General features: G+C 44.5%; 1 protein-coding gene across 2 annotated transcripts in view; it reads right to left on the bottom strand.

Annotated features, from left to right (window-relative positions):
• The window catches only part of RNASE10 (ribonuclease A family member 10 (inactive)), a gene marked incomplete at its 5' end in the record, with an annotated part of 82,401 nt that overhangs the window by 45,119 nt on the left and 14,620 nt on the right, over window positions 1-22,662 (bottom strand). Inside the window, 2 exons of one of the 2 annotated variants that reach the window (XM_084767378.1) lie at window positions 7,200-8,326; window positions 10,225-10,290. In XM_084767378.1, the coding sequence (XP_084623504.1) occupies window positions 7,698-8,321 (624 nt within the window). In that variant the 3' untranslated portion in view covers window positions 7,200-7,697. Of the gene's footprint in view, window positions 8,327-9,558; window positions 9,665-10,224 lie in introns of those variants that run through there. The other variant, XM_084767377.1, reaches the window with a different exon arrangement.

The following is a 22,662-nucleotide window of genomic DNA, read 5'->3' on the forward strand; positions in this document are numbered from 1 at the left end:
TGTGTAGCCTTGGCTGTCCTAGACTCACTTTGTAGACCAGGCTGGCCTCAAACTCACAGAGATCCACTAGTCTCTTCTTCCTGAGGGCTGGCATTAAAGGCCTGCACCACCACTACATGACAGCCTGCAGGCTCACACTGCGAATTCCAGAGGCAGAGCCAGGAGCTCATGCTACGAGGTCCATGCCAGTCTGGACTGAGTCCTGGGACATTTGGGAATAAATAATAAGATCCTGTTTCAAAGAATCCAGAGAGAGGCCGGGCGGTGGTGGCGCACGCCTTTAATCCTAGCACCCGGGAGGCAGAGGCAGGCGCATTGCTGTGAGTTCGAGGCCAGCCTGGTCTACAAAGTTAGTCCAGGGGAGCCAAGGCTACACAGAGAAACCCTGTCTCAAAAAACAAACAAAAACAAACAAACAAAAAAAAAAAAAACCAGAGAGAGGAGAGGGGTGTGTGTATGTGTGTGTGTGTGTGTGTGTGTGTACTAGGGTCAAGCTCAGTAGTTTATTTCCCTAGCATGGGTGGGGCTCTGTCTTTGATCCCCAGCACCACAAAGTAATAAATAAGTGAGATGCTGCAGGGACTAAAAGAAGATGTGACAGCCTTTCATTTAAATACTCTGCATTATCTAGAAAATTATGGTTTCATAAATCCAAAAGAGAGCATTAAAAAAAAACCTGCAATTTTTGGCCTAGAGCCCCTGTCTTCCAGAAATTGGCCAAAATGACAAGCAAGGAGGGAAAGAGGAGAGGCTCTCAATACATGTTCTCTTGGACTTTCAAAAAAACATGGAGTTAAAGGCATGGTGGCACACGCTTTTACTCTCAGCACTTGAGAGGTGAAGCTTTGTGAGTTCAAAGCCAGCCTGGTCTACAAGTGAGTCCAGAACAGCCAAGGCTACACAGAGAAACCCTGTCTCAAAAAACAAAACAAAACAAAACAAAAAAAAACAAACAGACAGACAAACAAAACCCATGGAGTTGGTTTTCTGGCTACATATATATGAACGCTCTGGAAGGGTGATGCTGCAGACCTCAGGAGAACGAGCACTGCTCAGAAAGAAATTTCTCGTTAATTTTACCATGGTAAAACGAGAGAGGTCTATGGTGTCGCTCGGTTGCTGGCACCTGTTGTGAACAAACAAGGGACAGGTTCCAAGAGAACATGTGTCTCCAGCATAACAAGCATTCTAAGGGCTGATCAGGATGTCTGAACTGGATGGGGGGAGGGAGGAAGGAGACAAGAAAGGTACCAGATTAAATATGTGCCAGCCTGCTCAAGCAGAGACCACGCCTGAAGTTGTAACCTGAGCTGGTGAAACTCATTGCCATTGTTTCATGCCTTCATACATGGACAAACAGAACTGGGAGAGCTAGATTCTGAAAGAGTTTTTCTTAATCCCCAAAAAAGCACATTTTAAATGATTTTATTCATTAGTTGGTTTTGAACTCAAGAGTTTCCCATATCAGCCTCCCAAGTGGTAAAGCTGTGAGGTATACCACCATGCCTGATTTTTCCACTCATTTTTTTTCTCATCTTTTCCTCATGGCAATTTAGAACTGTCTTGAAACCAGCAAGAATATTTTATGAATACTTGACCATTTTATAATCAGCAGAGTGCATTTGTTTCTCACTAAGACATATCCTTTTGTTTTGTTTTGTTTTCGAGGCAGGGTTTTTCTGTGTAGCCTTGGCTGTGCTGGACTCACTTCATAGACCAGGCTGGCCTCGAACTCACAGCAATTCGCCTGCCTCTGCCTCCCGAGTTCTGGGATTAAAAGCATGCTCCACCATGCCCAGCTTAAGACACATCTTTTAGCAAACAAAACAAAGCAAAACAAAACAGTAAATTTAATTTAATAGGAAACCTGAAGACAGAACAACTCCTTGGAACTGGCCTCTGGCAGAGGCCACAAAAGAGAGACCTCTGGTGAGAGGGTTGCTCTCCAGGGGCCTGGATCTGGTTCATTTTCTCTGCCAGGTAAAGAATTTAAAAAGTAAGAAACATCTTTATGGCCACAGATAGTGGTGGGGAAGGGGCCAGATCTCAAGCACAGCAGACAGAATCAGCCAATAAAGGAAGGCTTTAATTAAAATAACAACAACAATAATAACAACAAAAAAGAAAAAACAATAACAACAACAATAATAAAAACAACAACAACAACAGTAATGAGTAAAGAAACACTGAGTGGGGTGGAGGGAGCCTCTGCAAAGCAGAAGGAGGAATGCTGAAGCCTAAGACTCCATTCTTGGCAGAGGTTGGGGTCCAGGGCGGGGTGGGGGACAGTGGTGGTGATGTCCTTTAAGGATCTTCCCTAATCTATGATTGCTCCATTTAAAAGCAGACAGAATGGCTAATTGGTACACAGCTGTTGTGTGTATGTTCTGAATATGTCCTACAGGCCTTGAACTTGGTGAGCCAGTGAGCTGGTCCATCATCAGGAAGCCTAACTAGCTGGAGAAAAGGTTTCCCTGAAAGGCCTTCATTTGAGAAAGGGTTTCTCTGTGTAGCCCTGGCTGTCCTGGACTCGCTTTGGAGACCAGGCCGGCCTCAAACTCACAAAGATCCACCTGCCTCTGCCTCCCAAGTGCTGGGATTAAAGACATGTGCCACCACCTCCTGGCTTAAACTGCCAGGCTTTTGTCTTGGGTCAGGAGAGTGAGGAAATCAGTCATCTTGTAAGCTCACCATCTTCGTTATCATCCTTTTCCTAGTCATGGCTTCTTTCCCTATGTGCTTGCCTCTCAGGGTACCAGCTGTGGGTACAGTGATGGCTGTGCCCTCCTCTAGTCAAGGGCTTGAGTTAACGCCAGAAGTTCAGCACTCTGTGCTGAAGCCCCTCGCCTGAGAGACTTGGCCCACATTGTCCTTCCAACGTGACAATTGCAGCCCTAGAATAGCAGATTCCATCCTGAGGAAAACTGCTAATGTCAGAAGACAGTACCTCTTCCACTTCTCATACATGGCAGGGTTATCTGTTAGGTCGGGTCTTGCGGATTGAACTATATCTGTCACTTCCAGGCAATCATGGGGGGGAGGGTACTTTGTCAGGTGATCATCCGACAACAGCCTGGCTGGGTTGATGGCTGAAGCTTTACAGAATCAGATACGGGGCTGGTCCAGGAGAACTGCATTATTAGGGCCTTGGACATGCGCATGAGTTCCCCTCAGGGGCCCTGTACACAGTGTGAGGGGGTTAGGTTGTCAGCTTCTGTCACTGCTGTGGCTGTAGAAGCAACTGCCTGAAAACCAGCTGGCCAGCTGGCAGTCACCAAATCTGCACACACTGCCCAGCTGGGGGTCCTCTAGCTTAGTTCCCGCCTCCCACAGAAGAAAGCTTCTGGGATGACGGTTGCTGGGCTCTTGAAGCTCGAGTGGTATTTTCTGGTAACACACTTGGTTGGAGGACTTATTCCTCTGACAGGGGCCAAGTCATGAGGAGATGGCTTGGGGACTGAGAAGGATTCAAAGTAAAGTAGGCTGGGGCCTCCCCAGAGGAACACTCATTTTTAAATAGGAATTCCTCATCAACCCCATCCCACCCTCGCTCCCCCACTCGGCCCTCGAGAGCTACTGTGTGGAAGAGGACACCAGAGGATTCTAAGAGCCGGAGGAGACGCGTGACTCCAGGGAAAAAGCGTCCTCCAAGCACTGGTGAATGTCTGAACTCGCAGAGCTGTGGCCGCATGCACAGAGCCCGCACAGGTTCAATCCAGATGTGGTCTCAGTGCTGAGAGGGTAGATAGCTAGGAGATCCCCTCCGCAACCAAGAAGCTGTCTCCAATATAACTGCTTACAAAGGACAAATTCATTTTCTCCACTGGAGTCTCATTGGGTATGCAAACCACACTTAAAGGGCGGTTCCCAAGCCCAGCAGTGGATGACCTCACAAAAGGAAATTGATGGTATTTGGGAGTTTTTTATTTTTTATTTTTGGTCTCAGATTGATTGATTGATTGATTGATTGATTGATTGATTTGGACTTTTTTTTACATTACCTGCTTTTGTTTGTACGTGTGGTTTTTATGGGTTTTGTGTGTGTTTCTGTGTGTGTGTGCTTCTCCTGCTCCTTGTTTTTTCATTTGCTAGTTTGTTTTTGTTTTATTCTTGACTATATGTCTTCTTTATTTGCCTGTCTTTTTTCTTAAGAGAGAAGAAGAAAGCATAGAGTTGGAAGGGTGGGAGGGTGAGGGGATCTGAGAGTAAACAAGCAAGGGGTAACTATGATCAGAATATACTGCATGAAAACACTTTTCAAGAAAATATACTGTATTACATTATCAAAGAATAAATACCAGGGTATTTTTAAAGGATTGTTTTTTAATGGTGTGTGTGTGTGTGTGTGTGTGTGTGTGTGTGTGTGTGTGTGTGTGTTTGCATGTTAGAGGAGAGAAAGAGACAGAGGGGCGGGGGAGACTGAGACTGTAGGGTTTTTGTGTGTGTGTTTTGTTTTGTTTTGTTTTGTTTTTATTGAAACTTTTTCTCTGCTGTTTACTCTGCCTGGAGTTCTACATGTAGCCCAGAGCTACCCTTGAATTCAAAGCCTTCATGCCTCAGTGCTGAGATTATCAGCATGTACCACCATCCTGGCTTGCAAATGCTTTTTGATTGATACAAAACACCTACAATACAGAGGTCCAAGCCCTCAAACTTTACTTAGAGCTGCATCTCAGCCCTCTGAGCACAGGCAAGCATCAGGGATGCTCCAGACAGCAGAGGGAAGTCCGGTGAGCCTCCAGCAGCCACTGATAGATAAGTCAAGCGGACTTGGCTATCAGAAGCTGGGATTGTGGTTTTGCTGCGGATTTTTCCTGAAGTGTTCATGTGGTAGAGGCTTGCTCTTTGGGATAGCAGTGCTGAAGAGCCTTTAAGAGGAGAGGGGAAGTCCAGTGAGAGGTCGCTAGGTCACTGGAGGTACTGCTCCTGAAAGGATCAACGCTGGTCTTACAAAGAAGTTTGTTCTCACGAGTCTAGGTGGTTATAAAAAGAGCAAAGCTTTCTCCTTCACAGTCTCTAGCTGCCTGTCTTTGTGTGCGTCCCTCTCTTTTGTACCCTGGTGTTCCCTATCGTGTTGTGACCCAACGGAAGGAGCCCTCAGCGGGGCTGAACTAATGGGGTTTCCCAGGGCATTAGCTACTTTTCTGTTGCTGTGATAAAACACATGACCAGAAGAAACTTATATAATGGAGAGTTTATTGGGGTTTACAGTTCCAGAGGGGAAACAGTCCACCATGGTGAGGAGGCATGGCAGTAAACAGCAGGTATAGATGGAGGAGCAGGAAGCAGAAAGCTCACATCCTTAACCATGGCCAGGAAACAGAGAGAGCAACCTGGAAGTGGCATGAATCTCAGTGCCTGCTCCCAATGATGTGCTTCCTCCAGCAAGGCTGCACCCCCTAACCCTCCCGGAGACAGCGCCACCAAGTGACATGTTCAAATGCCCAGGACTGTGCAGGCTCCTCACTCAGAAACCACACCCAACTGATATGCCACGCCCAGATCAAATACTACACCCAAACTTGGCCTTTCAGCCTTCCAAACTGTGAACAAAATAAACTATTGTCTAGCGCTACGTATTTTGTTATAGCAACAGAGAAGTCACCAACACACTTAAATGTAATTTAAAAAGAACCCAATGACCCTAGAACAGCTTGTAGGGAGTGTGCCTGATGCACAGTGGTAGTATTCTTCCTGTCGTCTTGGAAAGGAACGAATCCATCTGAAGCCCTTTGAAATATTGCTTATATAGTGTCTGGCAGGAATGAGAGCCTCTCGCTTCTCTGAAGTGACTTTATGTTTCACCTGTAATTATTGTAACTTCTGAGGAGGTGCTGGATGGATAATCACTAAATCGGCCATCAGGGACCTCTACATGTTCTGATGAAGAGTATGGGGATTTATTAGAGATGCTTCCACAGAGATGTCTACGGCCTGACTAGCATCATATATAAACCAATTCTTCAATGGCTAATTATATTATACTACATATTGCATATATGCCATCAGTCCTTTACCTGAAACTTTTGAGGCCTGTGCTTTTTGGAGTTGGAAAGAGCAGAATTGTGGGAACTGGAACAATTTCTCAGTACTTGAGCACTTGCTGCTTTTCCAGGGGACCCAAAGCAAATGCTTCCTTTTTTAAAGTTACTTCTCAGGTATTCTGTGACAGTAACAGAAAGCTGACTAATCTAGTTGACGTGCAGTAGGTAGAGGCAGGATAATAGGAACGTGGGGCTGGCACATCCCAAATTCTCAGATGGACTTCAGTATACAATGGAATCCCAAGAAGTAGGTTCTAATGCCAATGAAGGAACAAACTTGTCAGAAAGAGTGAAGGCAGACGGGTGGAAAGAGAGAGAGAGAAAGAGAGAGAGAGAGAGAGAGAGATTCATTCTTCCAATGTCCTTTGCATAGGCTGCCACCAAAAGATGTGGCCTAAATCAATAGTGGATCTTTTCACCTCAAAAGACCCACATTAAAGGTGACTCTTCCGGTTTCAAAGGATTTGGTTTTTGTTTTGTTTTGTTTTGTTTTTTCAAGACAGGGTTTCTCTGTGTAGCCTTGTCTGTCCTGGACTCACTTTGTAGACCAGGCTGGCCTTGAACTCACAGATATCCACCTGCCTCTGTCTCACAAGTGCTGGAATTAAAGTCATGTGCCACCACCGCCTGGATGCATTTCAAAGGATTTAACTAAGAAAAATCCCTTACAGGTGTAACCAGTTGCTTGGGTTGTAGTTAATTTCAGATCTAATTAAGTTGACAACCAAGAATAGTGCTCTCTCCCTCCCCCCACCCCCCCCTCCTCTCTCTCCCCCACCACCAACCTCAAACTCCCTATGCCAGGGACCAACATCTATCTGCTTACCAAATACAGCTTAAACACCACATGTGAGCTGACTGGCTGGCTAAAAAAAAAAAAAAAAAAAAAAAACTGGAAAAATGAGGACCAACCAGAAAAGATAAAAGAAAAGGAGAATACAGAAAATATCAGAGAGGAAAGAAACAAAGGAAAAAGAAAAGAAGAAGGTTATCAAACTAGGAGGAAAGGAACAGGGGTGGGGAAAGGTGAGCAAATGGGGGTCCTTATTCAAGGACCTGCTCTTCTGGCTTACACCCTACACCACTTATGAAAGAGCTCTATGCTTTTCCAGGCCCAGGAAAAGAAGCCTAACCACGAAGTTTGGTGGACACAGCTTTCAGTAGAATCGCTTTAATTGCATCTGCAACAGAGTGAGTGTGTTGAGTTATGTCAGGACCAAGGGGTGTGTGGTTACCACAGAGGCCCCATGTGGGTACCAAGGAAGAAGGGTAAAGGAGATATTAAATAAATTCTTCTAGTCCATGCCCAAGGTGTGCTCCATCCAGGGGTCAGGCTGAGGACCATGGCCAAGGTACAGTCTAAAGTTTGGCTTTTGTAGGGTAAGGGATTGAAGGTGAGAGACATCTGGGGGACTCTAGGCTTTATTACGTTGCTATTTCTGACCCCTGGAACAAAATGCAAGTTGGATGGCCCCTAGTGCAAAGAATCATTATATTTTCAGAAGACGGAGATCAGCAATGGTCCATCCTCTCTCCCCAGGATCTTCCCTAGAGTCAGCGCACCCAAGCAGGGGTCAGAAGCATCAGCAGATAGAGATGCAAAACAAGAGAGACAATGAGAGGAAGAGAAGGGAAACATACAAGTTGTTTCATTTAACCTTCAGTACCTTGCATATTTTCGTTTTTGCACACTAGGACGATGACCTTTTCAATTATGTACGTCAGATAATGGCAGTTGGGAGTGACTTGGCCTGGTTTGGACAATTTGCACACTGTCAGATCGAAAGGACGAGGGCTTCTGTGACAATTGCCCCCCTTGAGTTCGCACTGCACCACAGGAGTGTTACAGACGGCTTTGACTGTGCTTCGCTCTTCGTGGATGAATGTGTATTGGTCTAAACAACTCTGATTGTGTCCCTTTATCTTGTGTGCCATCATGGTATTACAGTCCCTGGTGTTCCAGTCAAGCCTAAGGTAGTCTTGTTTGCTCTGAAAGAGAGCCTCAGCCCTCAGCATCCTGCTTCCTCCAACTTCGTCTTCACTGACAACAGTCTCTTCTGGCCAGACAGCTTGTGCCATTTCTGTGGTCCAGGTGCCCTTTCCCTCTTCAGTGGCCTCAGCTGGGTCCTGGGAGTCACTGGGCCAAAACTCACTCAGTGGCTGATCACTGTCCTGTAAGACGGCAGCAGCCATGTGAAGGCCCAGGCCCAGGCCCAGGCCCAAGCCTAGCAGCAGCAGCAACATCATGAACAACAGATTCACCAGAGTCACCTTCATTTTGCCTGGAGAAGAGGAGGGAAATGAAGGTTTGATGTGGAGATGAACTCTGGCTCCTTGTCATGGTTGGCCAAAGCCAGTCAAACGGGCTATAGGTTCTTCACTCAATTCTCTGCATTACTCCACCCACCTAGGACAGTGGCTTTCTTTCTTGATCATCTCATCTGCCCCTGAGGGTTGGAAACTGACCAGTGGAAGTGGTTTTAAACTGGTTTTTCGTCTGAGGAACAATAAGGGAACGTTCTAGTCCTTCACCCTTTTATTGATGGCTCTGGAGCCTAGCACGTGCTAAGTAAGAACTCCTCCTCTGAGCTCACCAGTCAACCAAAGATGGTCATTTAGCCAAATGAGTAAGGAGAAATCCTTACAGAAAGCCTTGCTCTAGGTAAAGGACTAGAATCATTATGGGAGACAATGTATCCATTTTGATCCCAGATTTGCTTATTTGGTTGGTTGGTTGGTTTTTTGCTTGTTATTGTTGCCCTTATCCCAAAAAGAGACAAAAAAGAATAGAAAAGGCACTAGGTTCGTTCTCATTCCTAAAGCAAAGCTTCAAAAATGTCTGATCATAGCTCAGGCCTCTGCTACATCTTATTACAGAAGACGTGCAATAGGCTTTCTCGACCTCCAGCTATTTTGGCAGCTGCTCTTGGTTGTGGGGGGGAGGGGGTGGGAGGAGGTGGGAAGGTGCAGGGGAGAGGGGGTGGGGAAGGGGGCAGGGAGAGGGGAGGCGGGAGCTGTCCCCCAACTAAGGCAGGAAGGTGGCAGCTGAAAGGAAGACAAGAGTCTTTGGAGTCAGCAGCTGAAGCCTCCAACTTGCTGTGAACAGCAGAAAGAACATGCTGAGTACAAGCAGATTCTGAGTTGAGGAGACAGGGAAGTGCGAATTTGGCCATCGTGGTTAACGACTGCCCAGCGTTGAGGAAATCTGGCCAGTGCTGGTGTGCCCATCGCCACTGTGGCAATAATGTTAAGCTGGGTACCACGTATACAATGTGCACACCGGCGATCACTGACTCAAGGGAGTCTGACATTGTTAGAAGCTTGCCAGAGCAGGAAAGTTTTCCTTTAATGAAACCTGACAGCGTTTCTGTTTTTGTTTTAAAGAAGGAAGGAAGAAACGTAAGAAGAATGAAACCAACCAGACTGTGGCTGTGGCTCAGTTGGTAGAGATCCTGCCTAGCATGCACAAGTCCCCAGGTTCGCTCCCTGAGCATCCAACACTGCTGTGGCTTACCTACGCTTGTAAGCAGCTTCAGATAATCTTGGATGTTTCTGTGCCCCCTGTTCTGCTCTCCTAGAGCTTTCTTCTCTGTGAGCAGGACCCAGAAGCTGCTCTTCATCAAAATGCCTATCTCCTCGTGTGCTGTGGGCTTTTAAACACAACTGGACTTCCTGAACCCATTCCTCTCGCCTTCCTCCCTACCCAGCATGGAATAAACCCTCTCAGCTAATTTGCCTTTCTGCTCCCACAAACACTTTGAAGTAAAGCAATTTAGGCAATGACAGGAAGTGTCTTCTAGCCCCGGAAACTGCAGACAGTTTAATGTCATCAGTCAACTGTTCTACTCTGAGTTATGCCCCTGCCCTGTGGTTTAGAGCAGTCTCACCTTGTACATAAGTTCCAAGCCGGACTGTCTTGTCCTCCGTGCACACTGCCTTAAGACCTTTCATATCACTTCTGGAATATTAGTTTCTCATGTCTTGCTTTTTCCTTTATTTGCAACATCTTTCCAACATTGCTTTTCACATTTTATAACTGTATCATGACTTTATTTGACTATTTACATTGGGGGGGGGAATCCAGATTCTGTAAATGTAGTTATCTGGCCCTTGAGAAAGAATACCAAAGCAGAGCATTGCATCAGCTCCTACATGTGGTGAAGAAAGCCAGTAAGCTCACCGTGTACGATAGATCCCAGCTTGATGTCAGGCCATCCCGGGACTAATGAGACACTCCAAGATTGTCTCTGGATCCACCCTGAGATGTGTGTTTTCTGTAGTAGTCTGGCAGGGTAGCCAAATGGTCTGAGAGTTCTATAAGGCTTCTGGGTTTTTGTTCATTGGCTTGCTTGTTTTGGCTGTGGGGGGTATGGTTCATTCATGAGTGGCCAGCGAAGATGTAAGTAGACACTAAAAGCTCCCCTGCTCTCTGCTAAACTAACTGCGCCGAATAGCACCATCTTCTTCAGGTCAAGGAAAAGAATTTGTATAATTCACACGAAGGAGTGGTTGAGGTCTGAAGATTTACATTGATGGTTTTATATTTTAGCTCAGTTTCACATAAGTGACCTCTTATAGCCCTCCTGACCTCTTTGCCAGATGAGGGTTAGAATTATTCACCCAGTTTTATAATAAAGTGGAAGCCCCAAGATATTTGGTGACTTGTATAAGACACATTCGCAGAACATGGAGGGACAGGATGGGCTCCTGTTCTGCCAGCTGCCACCCGGTGTTTCTGTCTTTGTGGACAAAATCTCCTGAGTGGAGCTGTGTCTGCAGAGATTGTCTGACCGGAACTGCTTTACTGTGGAGAGACTGGAATGTTGCGGGTGCAGAGGCTAATCACCTTAGCTTGGGCTAGTTCTAGCCTTCAGGAACAGCCATCCTTTGCCTGTGACTAATAGATCGAAACCTTCTGGAATCTGTGAACTTAGCAGACCAGTAGCTTCCACCAAGCCCAACACTAAGAGTGTCATCAGGTAGCATCTTACAGCTACAGAGGCGCTCCCTGCATCTCACGGTGCCCGCCTCCCTGATGTGCCCTCCAACGCACTTTACATCTGCCCCATATGTGACCTCCATCACTCTGACGGCCATCAAATTCCTGAAACTGCTTCCACATGGGAACGCTGAATTTGGGGCAACCCAAATATGTGCCCCCAGGCCATGGTCAAAATGTCTATCTTTTCTTTCCTTCAAGATGAGAGCTGTGGATTTTGTTTCAACACCTTGTACCACCTGCCTCGAGACTGATAACTGGCCCCAGCTGATGACATTTTTTCCATATGGCTTTAGAGAACAGGTGGTCATCCCATGACAAAAACAATCTTGAATGCATACGTTGACTTTTTTTTTTTTTTTAGTTATTTATTTAATTTACTTCATTTGGTCTTTTGGAGATAAGGTCTCACCATGTAGGCCAGGTTGGCCATGAATTGTGTCACTCCTCTTACCCCAGTCTCCCAGAACTGGGATTACAGGAAGGTGCCATGAAGCCAGGTTTGGTTATCATTGTAACAATTCGCATCTGTAGAATGAACTCACACAAGCCTGATCACAATCCGTAGGACACAAGCCTTCCAACTTCAGTCTTACAGTTCCTCAGACCTTCTCTAGTCTCTGCAGTTTCTCTGACTTGGGTTTTCACCTGTTCAGGCCCTGGATCCACTTGACAGACTATAACTCTTCAAGGGGTTGTTGAACTGTTTTGTTCTTTCTACGTGACTAGTTTTGGAAGCTTCTGTACTGCTGGAGGAGTTTTGCTAATAACATATAAACAACAAAACAAACCACAGTCCCTTTATTCTAGTGCCAAAGAAACTTCCAGAACCAATAAAGTCTATGGGGGCAGTTCCCAGAAATGCTGAATCCCTCTGTCTCCAAAGTTCTGTTTTTAACAGCCTCCACTTCTAGAAAAAAAAAAATGCATGAATGCTTGGAGGGTAACCAGCCACCCTCTTTTAGAAGTTGAGGCCCAACAAGAAAGTGGTTGAATTAAAGGTTTACTCTATACACCGCCATGCCTAGGTGTGAATCACTTTTTAAGGTGTTTAGTAGCCAGTCATGATTATTTTTTAGACTCCTGCCAGGGAAGGAAGTAGGCTGATGGTAGCTCTTCACCTCTCCTTCTGTTCCTACAGGTCCAATCCCCTAGCTCTCTAACAGAACACCTGCTTTGATCTCCCTTTCCTCTTTGACCCCATCCTTAATGGATGAGGAAGATCTTCTCCTCCAACCTCCCTCTCCCCAACCCCTCCCATTATCCCAGCTGCAAACACTATAGGCACTCTCGGGGAGCACGGGGGATGAGCAGGCCAGGGAAATGAGTAAGCTAACTAAAGACCTTCACCCTCTCCCCTGTCCTCCAGATCCAATGTCCCAGTCTCACCCCTAGCTCTACAACAGAACACCTGCTTTCCTTTCCCCCACTGCCCACATCTCCTGTGGATCCCACATGCCTGCTCTTCCTAATTTCTTACCCCCAACTCATTGCCTTATCCCAGGCCCCAACTCCAGCGGGCACTCCCCGCTAACCCACAGACCACTCCTGGCAGGGAAGGAGCAGGTTGTCTGTAGCCCTCCCTTACCCCTTCTGTTCCTCTAGATCCAACTCCCCCAGTTTTATGCCCAGCGCTATAGCAGACCTTCTGGGGTGACCTCCCTTCACTGTCTCCCCCCATTCCAAGGAGAGTAAATAAGCAGATGCTGGTGGACCACTCTGCTCTCCTCCCTCCTGTGGGCCTCTCCAGACACTTAGCCTGTCCCTGTGCCCAAGTGTCAGCTCCCAGGACCCAGAAACACATTTATCTGGAACCCACAATGGCCACAACCATCAGGTTCACAGCAAATGTTCTACCAGACAGCACACAGCTATTATGTTCTTCTAAAATCCAGATTGAAATAAAAAACCGAGGAACAAAACACCCACCCAGCAAAGACAAAACCAGACATCAGCACCGAGAACTACAATCCTCCCAATTCCAGATGCCCAGACACCAACATAAAAGCACAATCGATAACATCCAGGGCAATGTGTCTCCACCAGTGCCCAGCAACCCTACCACAGCAAGCGGAGAATACTCCAACATAGCTAAACACAAGAAAATACCTTAGAACAGCTTTTATGGATATGATAGAGGTTCTTATAAAGGAAAGGAATAAATCCCTTAAAGAAATCCAGGTGAATACAAACCATGGAAGGAAATGAATAAAACTGTTCAAGTCCCGAAGATGGAATAGAATGAATAAATAAAACCCAAACTGAGGGAATTCTGAAAATGAAAAATTTAGAAATTTGAACAAGAACCACAGAGGCAAGCTTCACCAACAGAATACCAAAGATAGAAGAGAGAAACTCAGGCGTTGAAGACACAATAGAAGAGATGTTTACATCGGTCAAAGAAAATGTTAAGTCTAAAAAACTCCTGACACAACACTCCCAGGAAATCTGGACACTATGAAGAGACCAAATCTAAGAATAAAAAGACTAGAGGAAGGAGACACAAAGCAAGTCTCAACGGATACAAAAACTTTGAAATAACACCCCACATCCTATCTTTCTACCACAGATTAAAGTTGGATACCAAGCCAGGCAGTGGTGGTGCACGCCTTTAATCCCAGCACTTGGGAGGCAGACGCAGGTGGATCTCCATGAGTTCAAGGCCAACCTGGACTAGAGAGCATGTTCCAGGACAGCCAGAGATGTTATACAGAGAAACTGTCTCGAAAAACAAAACAAACAAACAAACAAACAAACAAAAATTGGATACCAACTCAATAAAGCTAAACAACTCCCTACTGAATGAAAAATGAGCCAAGACAGAAATGAAGAAAAAAGTTAGATTTTCTAAAATTGAATGAAAATAGATACACTGCACACCCACACTTATGGGACACGATGAAAGCAGTTATAAGAGGCAAGTTCACAGCATTAACTGCCTACATTAAAAATAAAATAAAACTAGATTTATCTCATTCTAGGAACTCAACAGCACCCCTGAAAGCTCTATAACAAAAAGGAAGGAATCACACCCAAAGGAGTTGATGGCAGGAAATAATCAAACCCATGGCTGAAATCAACAAGATAGGAACAAAAAGAACAATACCAAGATTCTGTGAAACAGTTGGTTCTTTGAGAAAATCATTAAGGTCCACAAACCCTTATACAAATTAACTAAAAGACTGAGGGAGACTATCCAAATTAACAAAATCAGAAGTGAAAGGGGAGACATAACAGACACTGTGGAAATGCAAAGAATCATAAAGACTTTCAAAACTTATTCTCCACAAACTGCAAAATCCAAAAGAAATGGACAATTTTCTTAATGCCTACCACTTAACAAAGTTAAATCCAGGGCAGATGAGCAGTTTAAACAGATGCATAACCTGTAGTGAAATAGAAGCAATAGGTTAAAAGTCTCGCAACCAAAAGCTCCCGGGTCCAGATGATTTTAGCACAGAATCCTACCAGACTTTCAAAGAAGAGTTAATGCTAATATTTCTTAAATTATTCCACAAAATATAAATATAAGGAACATTGCCCAATTTATTTTATGAGGTCAGAGTTACCTTGATACCCAAACCACATAAACAACATTTCACTATTTCTTTTTTTATTATCATTATTTCTTATTCATTGACTTCTACTCTGATCTCAACTGTTTCCTTCTGTCTACTAGTTTGGGGACAGACAGGATTGACTTTAGTTTTCCAGGTCTTGTGACTTATCATTAAATTATTTGAAGTCCCTATGGCCTTGTGATAGAGTTGCTTATAGATCAACTACTTCTTTTTATTTATTTATTTATTTATTTATTATTTTTTTGAGATGCGGTTGGCTGTCCTGGAACTCATTATGTAGACCAACCTAGCCTCCAACTCATAGAAATTCATCTGCCTCTGCCTCCTGAGTCTTGGGATTAAGTGCATAAGCCATTTTTTTTGTTGTTGTTGGTTGGTTGTTTTGTTTTGTTTTTTTGTTTGTTGTTGGGTTGGTTTTTTTCAGGTTTTGTTGTTGTTAGTGGTGGTGGTGGTTTTTCGAGACAGGGTTTCTCTGTGTAGCCTTGGCTATCCTAGACTCACTTTGTAGACCAGGCTGGCCTTGAACTCACAGCCATCCACCTGCCTCTGCCTCCTGAGTGCTGGGATTAAAGGCCTACACCACCACACCAGCTGCATAAACTGTTTTGATATGCTGTATTTTCATTTTCATTTAAATCTAAAAACTTCTGGTTTTGTATCTTGATTTCTTTGATGCTACAACCCATTAATCATTTAATACTGTGTTATATAATTTCCAGGAATTTTTATGTTTACTGTAGCATCTTTTGTTGTTTTTCAGTTTTCCTGTATTTATTGGAACTTGATTTGCTGCTGAGAAGAATTTATATTCTAGAGTATTTAGGTGGACTGTTCCGTAGCTGTCTGCTAAGTCCATTTGTTCTATGGTGTTATCTCACCCTGATGTTTCTCTGTTTGGTTTTCATTTTTCAGAATGACCTGTCTATTAGTGACATCAAGCTATTGAAGTCGCTTTTACTGTGTTGGATGATCCTCGACTTTGTATTTAATTTGACATTAGGGGTCTCTATGTATGAACACAATAAAAATCCTCCAGATGGATTAGTCCATCAACCAACGTCAAACGGCCTTTATTTTCTCCTCTGACTATCTAGCTGAATTCCGTGTTACCAGATTATGAGAACAATGCCACCTTCTTGCTTCTGGTTCTATTTGCTTTGAACTCCTTACCCATCCTTTTGTCCAAAAGTAGTTTTGCCCTTGATGTATTTCCTGGAGATGTATGAAGTACATTTCTTGGAGGCAAAAGGAGAGATTCTGGGAGATGGCTGAATGGTGACGAGCACTTGCTGCTCAACTGTGAAGGCCTTGAGTTCAAATCCCAGCGCCCATGTGACAAACCAGGCGTGGTCCCACATGTGACCCTGCAGCCATAATGATGGAAGAATAAGAAGCAAAAGGGTCAGGCCAGGCGTGGTGGCGCACGCCTTTAATCCCAGCACTTGGGAGGCAGAGGCAGGTGGATCGCTGTGAGTTTGAGGCCAGCCTGTTCTACAAAGTGAGTCTAGGACAGCCAAAGCTATCACAGAGAAACCTTGTCTTGAAAAACCAAAAAAAGAAAAAAAAAAAAAAAGAAAAGAAAAGAAAAGAAAAAAAGAAACAGAAGGGTCACTGGGGCTTGCTGCCCTCCAGCCTGGCACAAATATATGAGTTTACCCTGCCTCGATGAAACAAGAGAGGGAATGACGGAGCAATATACCCTCCTCGGGCACCCATGTGCACACAGGTACATACATCACTCATACAAACACACACATGCAGACAGAAAGAGACGGATTGGCTTTATGACACAATCTGCTGCCTGTGTCTTTTTACTGGGACCATTAACATTCAGAGTTATTTTATTTGCCTGTTTTTTTTTTTTAAAGACAGTGAACTTGCTATGTAGACCAGGCAGGCCTCACACTCCTAAAGATCCACCTACATCCACCTCCCAAGTGCTACAATTGAAGATGTACATCACCAGGCCCAGCCAGGGTTACTTTGGAGTATACATCGGCATCTTCTTTTTTAGTGAGTTGTTAGATGCTTATTTATTTTTATGTGTATGGGTGCTCTATGTGCTTGCACACCTGCAGGCCAGAAGAGGGCATCAGATCACATTATAGATGGCTGTGAGCCACCATGTGGTTTCTCCAGCCCCCTTGGTATCTTCTTAGTTCTCTTTTACCTGGGACATCTGAGCATTATTTTTTCCTTGTAACCTCTTTTTTTTTTAAATGTTATTTGTTTATTACGTATACTGCATTCTGCCTGCACATCAGAAGAGAGCACCAGATTGTTATAGATGGTTGTGAGCCACCATGTGGTTGCTGGGAATTGAACTCATGACCTTTGGAAGAGCAGTCAGTGCTCTTAACCTCTGAGCCATCTCTCCAGTCCCCTCTTTGTAACCTCTTGATTTATTTATCCTCCTCGTGAGTCCACAGCGCTCCTTCTAGTATTCACTGTAGCGCTGAATTGATAGTAATAAAATCCTTTTGTCTGGTTTTTTTTTTTTAATCATGGACACTTTTATTTCTCCTTCAATAGTAAGAGGTCATTTTGCTGTATATAGTAGTCTGAGCTGACAGTCACGATCTTGCAGACGTGAAAATACATCCCTGCAAGCTCTTCTGTTTTTTAATTTACACTGACAAATCGTTGCACTGATGGACCGTGGATGTGACTGAGCTCTTCTGTCCTGCAGATGGCACTGTGCTTTCTTTGTTCTATCTGTATAGTGTTATGGCTATTTTATGGTGTGGAAATTTCTTTTCAGATGCTATTTGATAGTCTGTATGCGTCTCGTACCTGGATGGTGTCTCCAATGGATTTATTGAAAATACTTTCTTAAGTGTGGGGTTTTTTGTTTTGGTTTGCTTTGGTTTGGTTTTGGTTTCTTGAGGCAGGGTTTCTCTGTGTAACAGCTCTGGCTGTCCTGGAACTCACTCTGTCGCCCAGGCTGGCCTGCCTCTGCCTGCCAAGTGCTGGGATTAAAGATGTGCACCACCACTGCCTGGCTGAAAATACTTTCTAAGTCTTTGTCATGGAATTCTTTTTCCATGCCCACAATTCCTGCATTTTGTCTTTTCATGGCATCCCAGAGATCCTGCGTGTTCTGTCCATGTACTTTGTTTTACTATTTTGATATGAGGATGTCTTCCAATTCATTATTACTGTGTGTATATGGTAAATGTGTGTAGGCATGAATGCAACAGGTACACCCATAAAAATCAGAAAACAACTTTGTAAAATTGGTTCTCTCATTCCATCTTTATGCGGGTTCCAAGAATTGAACTCAGGTCACCAGGCTTGTGTGGCAGATGGGTTTACCTGCTGAGCTATCTTGATCTTCAGTGTTTGGTTTTGTTGTTGTTTTTATTTTTATTTTTCTTAGTTTATCATTTTATTTGACTAATTCAATTCCTCAACCTCGTGGTCTCATCCTGATAGCCTTTAAATTTTGTTTATATGTATGTATCTCTGTCTGTCTGTCTGTCTGTTTGTGTCTCTCTCTCTCTCTCTCTCTCTCTCTCTCTCTCTCTCTCTCTCTCTCTCTCTCTGTGTGTGTGTGTGTGTGTGTGTATAAGAGTGATGGTGCACCTGTGGAGTTCACAGGACAACTTTGTGGACTCGGTTCTTCCACCTTTCTGAGAGTTCCTGGGATTAAATACATTCAGGTTGTTGTTTTTTTGTTTGTTTGGTTTGGTTTGGTTTGGTTTGGTTTTTTGAGACAGGGTTTCTCTGTGTAGCCCTGGCTGTCCTGGACTCGCTTTGTAGACCAGGCTGGCCTTGAACTCACAGAGATCCGCCTGCCTCTGCCTCCCGAGTGCTGGGATTAAAGGTGTGCACCACCATGCCCAGCTAATACATTCAGGTTGAAAGTGCCTTTTTTTTTCTTTTTTTTCTCCTTTATTAATTTATTCTTGTTACATCTCAATGGTTATCCCATCCCTTGCATCCTCCCATTCTTCCCTCCCTCCCATTTTCCCCTTATTCCCCTCCCCTATTACTGTTCCTGAGGGGGATTACCTCCCCCTGTATATGCTCATAGGGTATCAAGTCTCTTCTTGGTAACCTGCTGTCCTTCCTCTGAGTGCCACCAGGTCTCCCCCTCCAGGGGACATGGTCAAAGGTGAGGCACCAGAGTATGTGAGAAAGTAATATCCCACTCTCCACTCTACTGTGCAGAGTGTTCTGTCCATTGGCTAGATCTGGGTAGGGGGAAAGTGCCTTTACACACTGAGCCACTTCACTGACCCAAACTCTGTATCCTTGACATGATCCAGTCTTCTGGTGAGAATTTTTCCTAAGTTTTTTAATTGCTTTATTGAAATTTTCATTTTCAGCTTCATTCCAGTTTGGTTTTTCTTCACTATTTCTATATCTTTATTGAGTTCCATCTTTTTATCCTGAATGAACTTCCTTATTTCAGTTACTTGTTTATGTTTTCTTAGAATTCATTCAGGATTTTATTAGTTTCCACATATATACATACATGTGTGTGTATATATATATGTATGTATATATGTATACACACACACATATGTACATATACATATGAGTGATCTGTCTTCACACACCCAGTAGAGGGCATCAGAACCCATTATAGATGGTTGTGAGCCACCATGTGGTTGATGGGAATTGAACTCAGGACCTATTTTCACTTTTTAAAAGAAAAAAATTAATTTAATTTTTATTTATCTCGTGTGTGTGTGTGTGTGTGTGTGTGTGTGTGTGTGTGTGTGTCTGTGTGTGTCTGTGTGTGTCTATGTGTATGTGGTATGTGTGTCTTTATGTGTGTTGTATGTGAGTGCATGTGCATACACCTGTGTGCCATGGCATTTGTGTGGAAGTCAGCGAACAACTTTTGGCAGCCAGCTCTGTTATATATATAAATTAAAGATTAAGACAGATGATAGAATACAAGGTACCAGGCAACAGACGTTATGTTATACAGAGCTTATTAGATGAGCATGGGGAGAAAAGGAAAGAGGGGAGGGGGTACCCCAGAGAGAGAGGAGAGAGAGGAGAGGTAGAGTGAGAGGGAAGGAGAATGGTACAGAGATACAGAGAAAGCCACGTGGAGGGTCTGTTCTTTTATATGGCCCTGGGCAGGGCCACGCCCCTGTGGCAGATAAGCAGTGACATCACAGGTAGGCGGGCTGTAGCAGAATCCTAACAAACTCTCTTCCTACCACGTGGGTGCCAGATGCATCTCATTGGCCTCCTTTCCTCTTAGCTTCACTGAGTGCTTTCTGAGGCTCAGTCACAGAATCACTCAGTGATGACCTGTATGTGGGTGGCTTAGCTGAGATATTCCCCTACTGTGTGTGAGGCTTAGGCTCTAACCTCACAGAGTGGCCTACAGTAGGGCAGGGGTTCACCTCTGCCATCAAGAGCAAGAGTTCCTGGTGTGTGGACAGCAGTGGTGGTGTTTCATACAGCCTCTGCTCTCAGAAGCCTAAGTCCATCTGGAGTATAGGCACAAGGTATGATATTTCATGGCCTAGGTCTGACTACAGAGACCAGGCTTCCAAGGTGTGCAAGCTGGGAGTGGACAGGGGCCTGGAGTCCTAGGTCAGAGTTCCCTGAATGCACACAGGCTGCTTAGAGCTGCTACAGGTCCCGAATGAGCCTAGGGGTATGGGCTGGCTGCTGAGGTGAAAGGTCTCCATTGAAACGCATACCGACTGGTCAGAGTTCACACAGATTCCAACCTAAGCCCAGAGGGAGGGTGAGGTATAAGGGCCGAAGGTTATGGCTAATTAAAAAATATATATCAGCCAGGTGGTGGTGGCCCACGCCTTTAATCCCAGCACTCGGGAGACAGAGGCAGGCAGATCACTGTGAGGTCGAGGCCAGCCTGGTCTACAGAGTGAGTCAAGGACAGTCAAGGCTACACAGAGAAACCCTGTCTCGAAAAACAAAACAAAACAAGAATATATGAATATACATACATACACATATATATGTATATATACATACATATATGTGTGTGTATACATACATACATACATACATACATACATACATACATACATACCAGGGCTGAGACTCAAACCCAGGGCCTTGTGTGAGCTACACAAGCGTACTACCATAGAGCCACACTCATACAAAAGTGTGGGCTTTTGAACTAATAATGCATAATTTTTGTTTAGAAAGAACCAGTAGCCTGGCTCAAGCTTTCCAAAAGCTTGGGTCATTTCATCTCCAAAGGGGAAATGGCTCCATAACTCTACTAACTCCAGAGACTAAGAGACAGAACTGAGCAAGCTGGTGTACACGCTGTAGCTGTTTAAACGCTCTCCTTTAACCCTGAGGTTTTGTATTCTATTCTGAGCATGCACAGAAGCCTTTTTTTTTTCTTGTAACTCTGCTCCTCAGAAATTTCTAGGTTCTGCTTCCCTAAGCTAAATAAGCAATTTTAGTCATCTCTGTGTGGGCCACATGCCTCTAATCCTGGTACTCTGGAGTCTGAGGCAGAAGGATTGCCACAAATTCAAGACCACTCTAGGCTTCCCACTGAGTTTAAGACCAGTTTTCACTACAGAGTGAGACTTTGTCTCAAAAAAAACAAAAACCAAAAACAAAAAAACAAATCAATCAACAAAATTTAAAAACAGCAAAATAGGCATTTTTAAATGGTGTTCTTATTGAGTTAACGAGTCAAAAGGTCATGTCGCCTTTACTTTTTCTTTTATTTCCCAGGGAACATTTCTTATCGTCTCTTCCTCTTTTCCTTTACGGCAAACACTGTCTCAGCTGAGGAAGATTCATTTGCAGCTGATTTTAATAGAGCCCAGGCCAGGAAATGAGGAGAGGCTGAGCTCCCTCACCCAGCCTGCATTGCTCCGCCCAGCCTCCACTTCTAAGGTCAGAGAGGCCACTAAATAAACCCACAGCAAGCTTCAAAATATCCCAGCCACAAACACAAATAACACAAGTCTTCCAAGCAGCTCAGAGGGTAGGAAGCTGGCCTTAGCCTATCTGAGGGCAGGGTTTAACCCCAGAAGTGCCTGACACAGCCTACTGGAAGCTCCCAGGCCTGCAATTTCAGCTACTCCAGAGGCAGAAGCTGGGGGAAAGGACGTCCAGCTCATCCATGGCCTTCCACAGTTCAAGGCCTGCCTGGCCTACATAGGACCCTGACTTGAAACTACATCAGAGAACTTGGATGATTCCTTTTTCTTCCTGGTGGGTTCAGCTGGTCCCAAATCCAACAGCCTGAGTTTGACCTGGGACTCACATGGTGGAAGGAGAGAATTAACCCTGCAAGTTGTCCTCTGACCTCCACATTCATGCCACACTCCACACTAAGTAAATAAGTGTGTTAAAATGTTAAACAATAAATGCAGCACTCTTTCCAGGAGCTAAATTATGGCACCAATCCAAGTGTCCAACAGCAGAGCAATGAGCAAGGCAAGTGTAGTGCACATATACCATGGAATTTTTTCAGCTATTAAAAAAAAAAAAAGGCCAGGCGTGGTGGTGCACACCTTTAATCCCAGCACTTGGGAGGCTGAGGCAGGCCAATCGCTGTGCCTTCAAGGCCAGCCTGGTCTACAAATCGAGTCCAGGATAGCCAAGGCTAACACAGAGAGACCCTGTCTTGAAAAACAAAACAAACAACAATAAAAAAAACAACAAAAAAAAAGAGAAGAAAGAAAGAGAACAAAGTATGCTGGGAGAAGTGGCAAACACCTGTGATCCCAGCACTCAGGAAGGGAAAGGCAGGCAGATCTCTGAGTTCCAGGCCAGTCTGGTCTACAAAGCGAGTCCAGAACAACAAAGGCTGCACAGCAAAACCCTCTCTTGACCCCCTCCTCCAAAAACAAAACAAAGCAAACAAAACCCAAAGTTCCATCATTGCAAGGAAATGGGTTACAGCTAGAGATAATCACTCTAAGCAAGTTATCAAAAGGAAGAATGTTGTGTTTTTTCTCTTATTTATGGTTCCTATGTTTTAGATAGAGACAAAATTATACATGACATAAAAGAATTAAAACTGTCCAGAGGAGCCAGGCACAGTGGTGCATGCCTGCAATCCCAGCAC

The sequence above is a fragment of the Acomys minous genome (genome assembly GCF_964271855.1).
Source record: "Acomys minous genome assembly, chromosome: 18".
NCBI lineage: Eukaryota > Metazoa > Chordata > Mammalia > Rodentia > Muridae > Acomys > Acomys minous.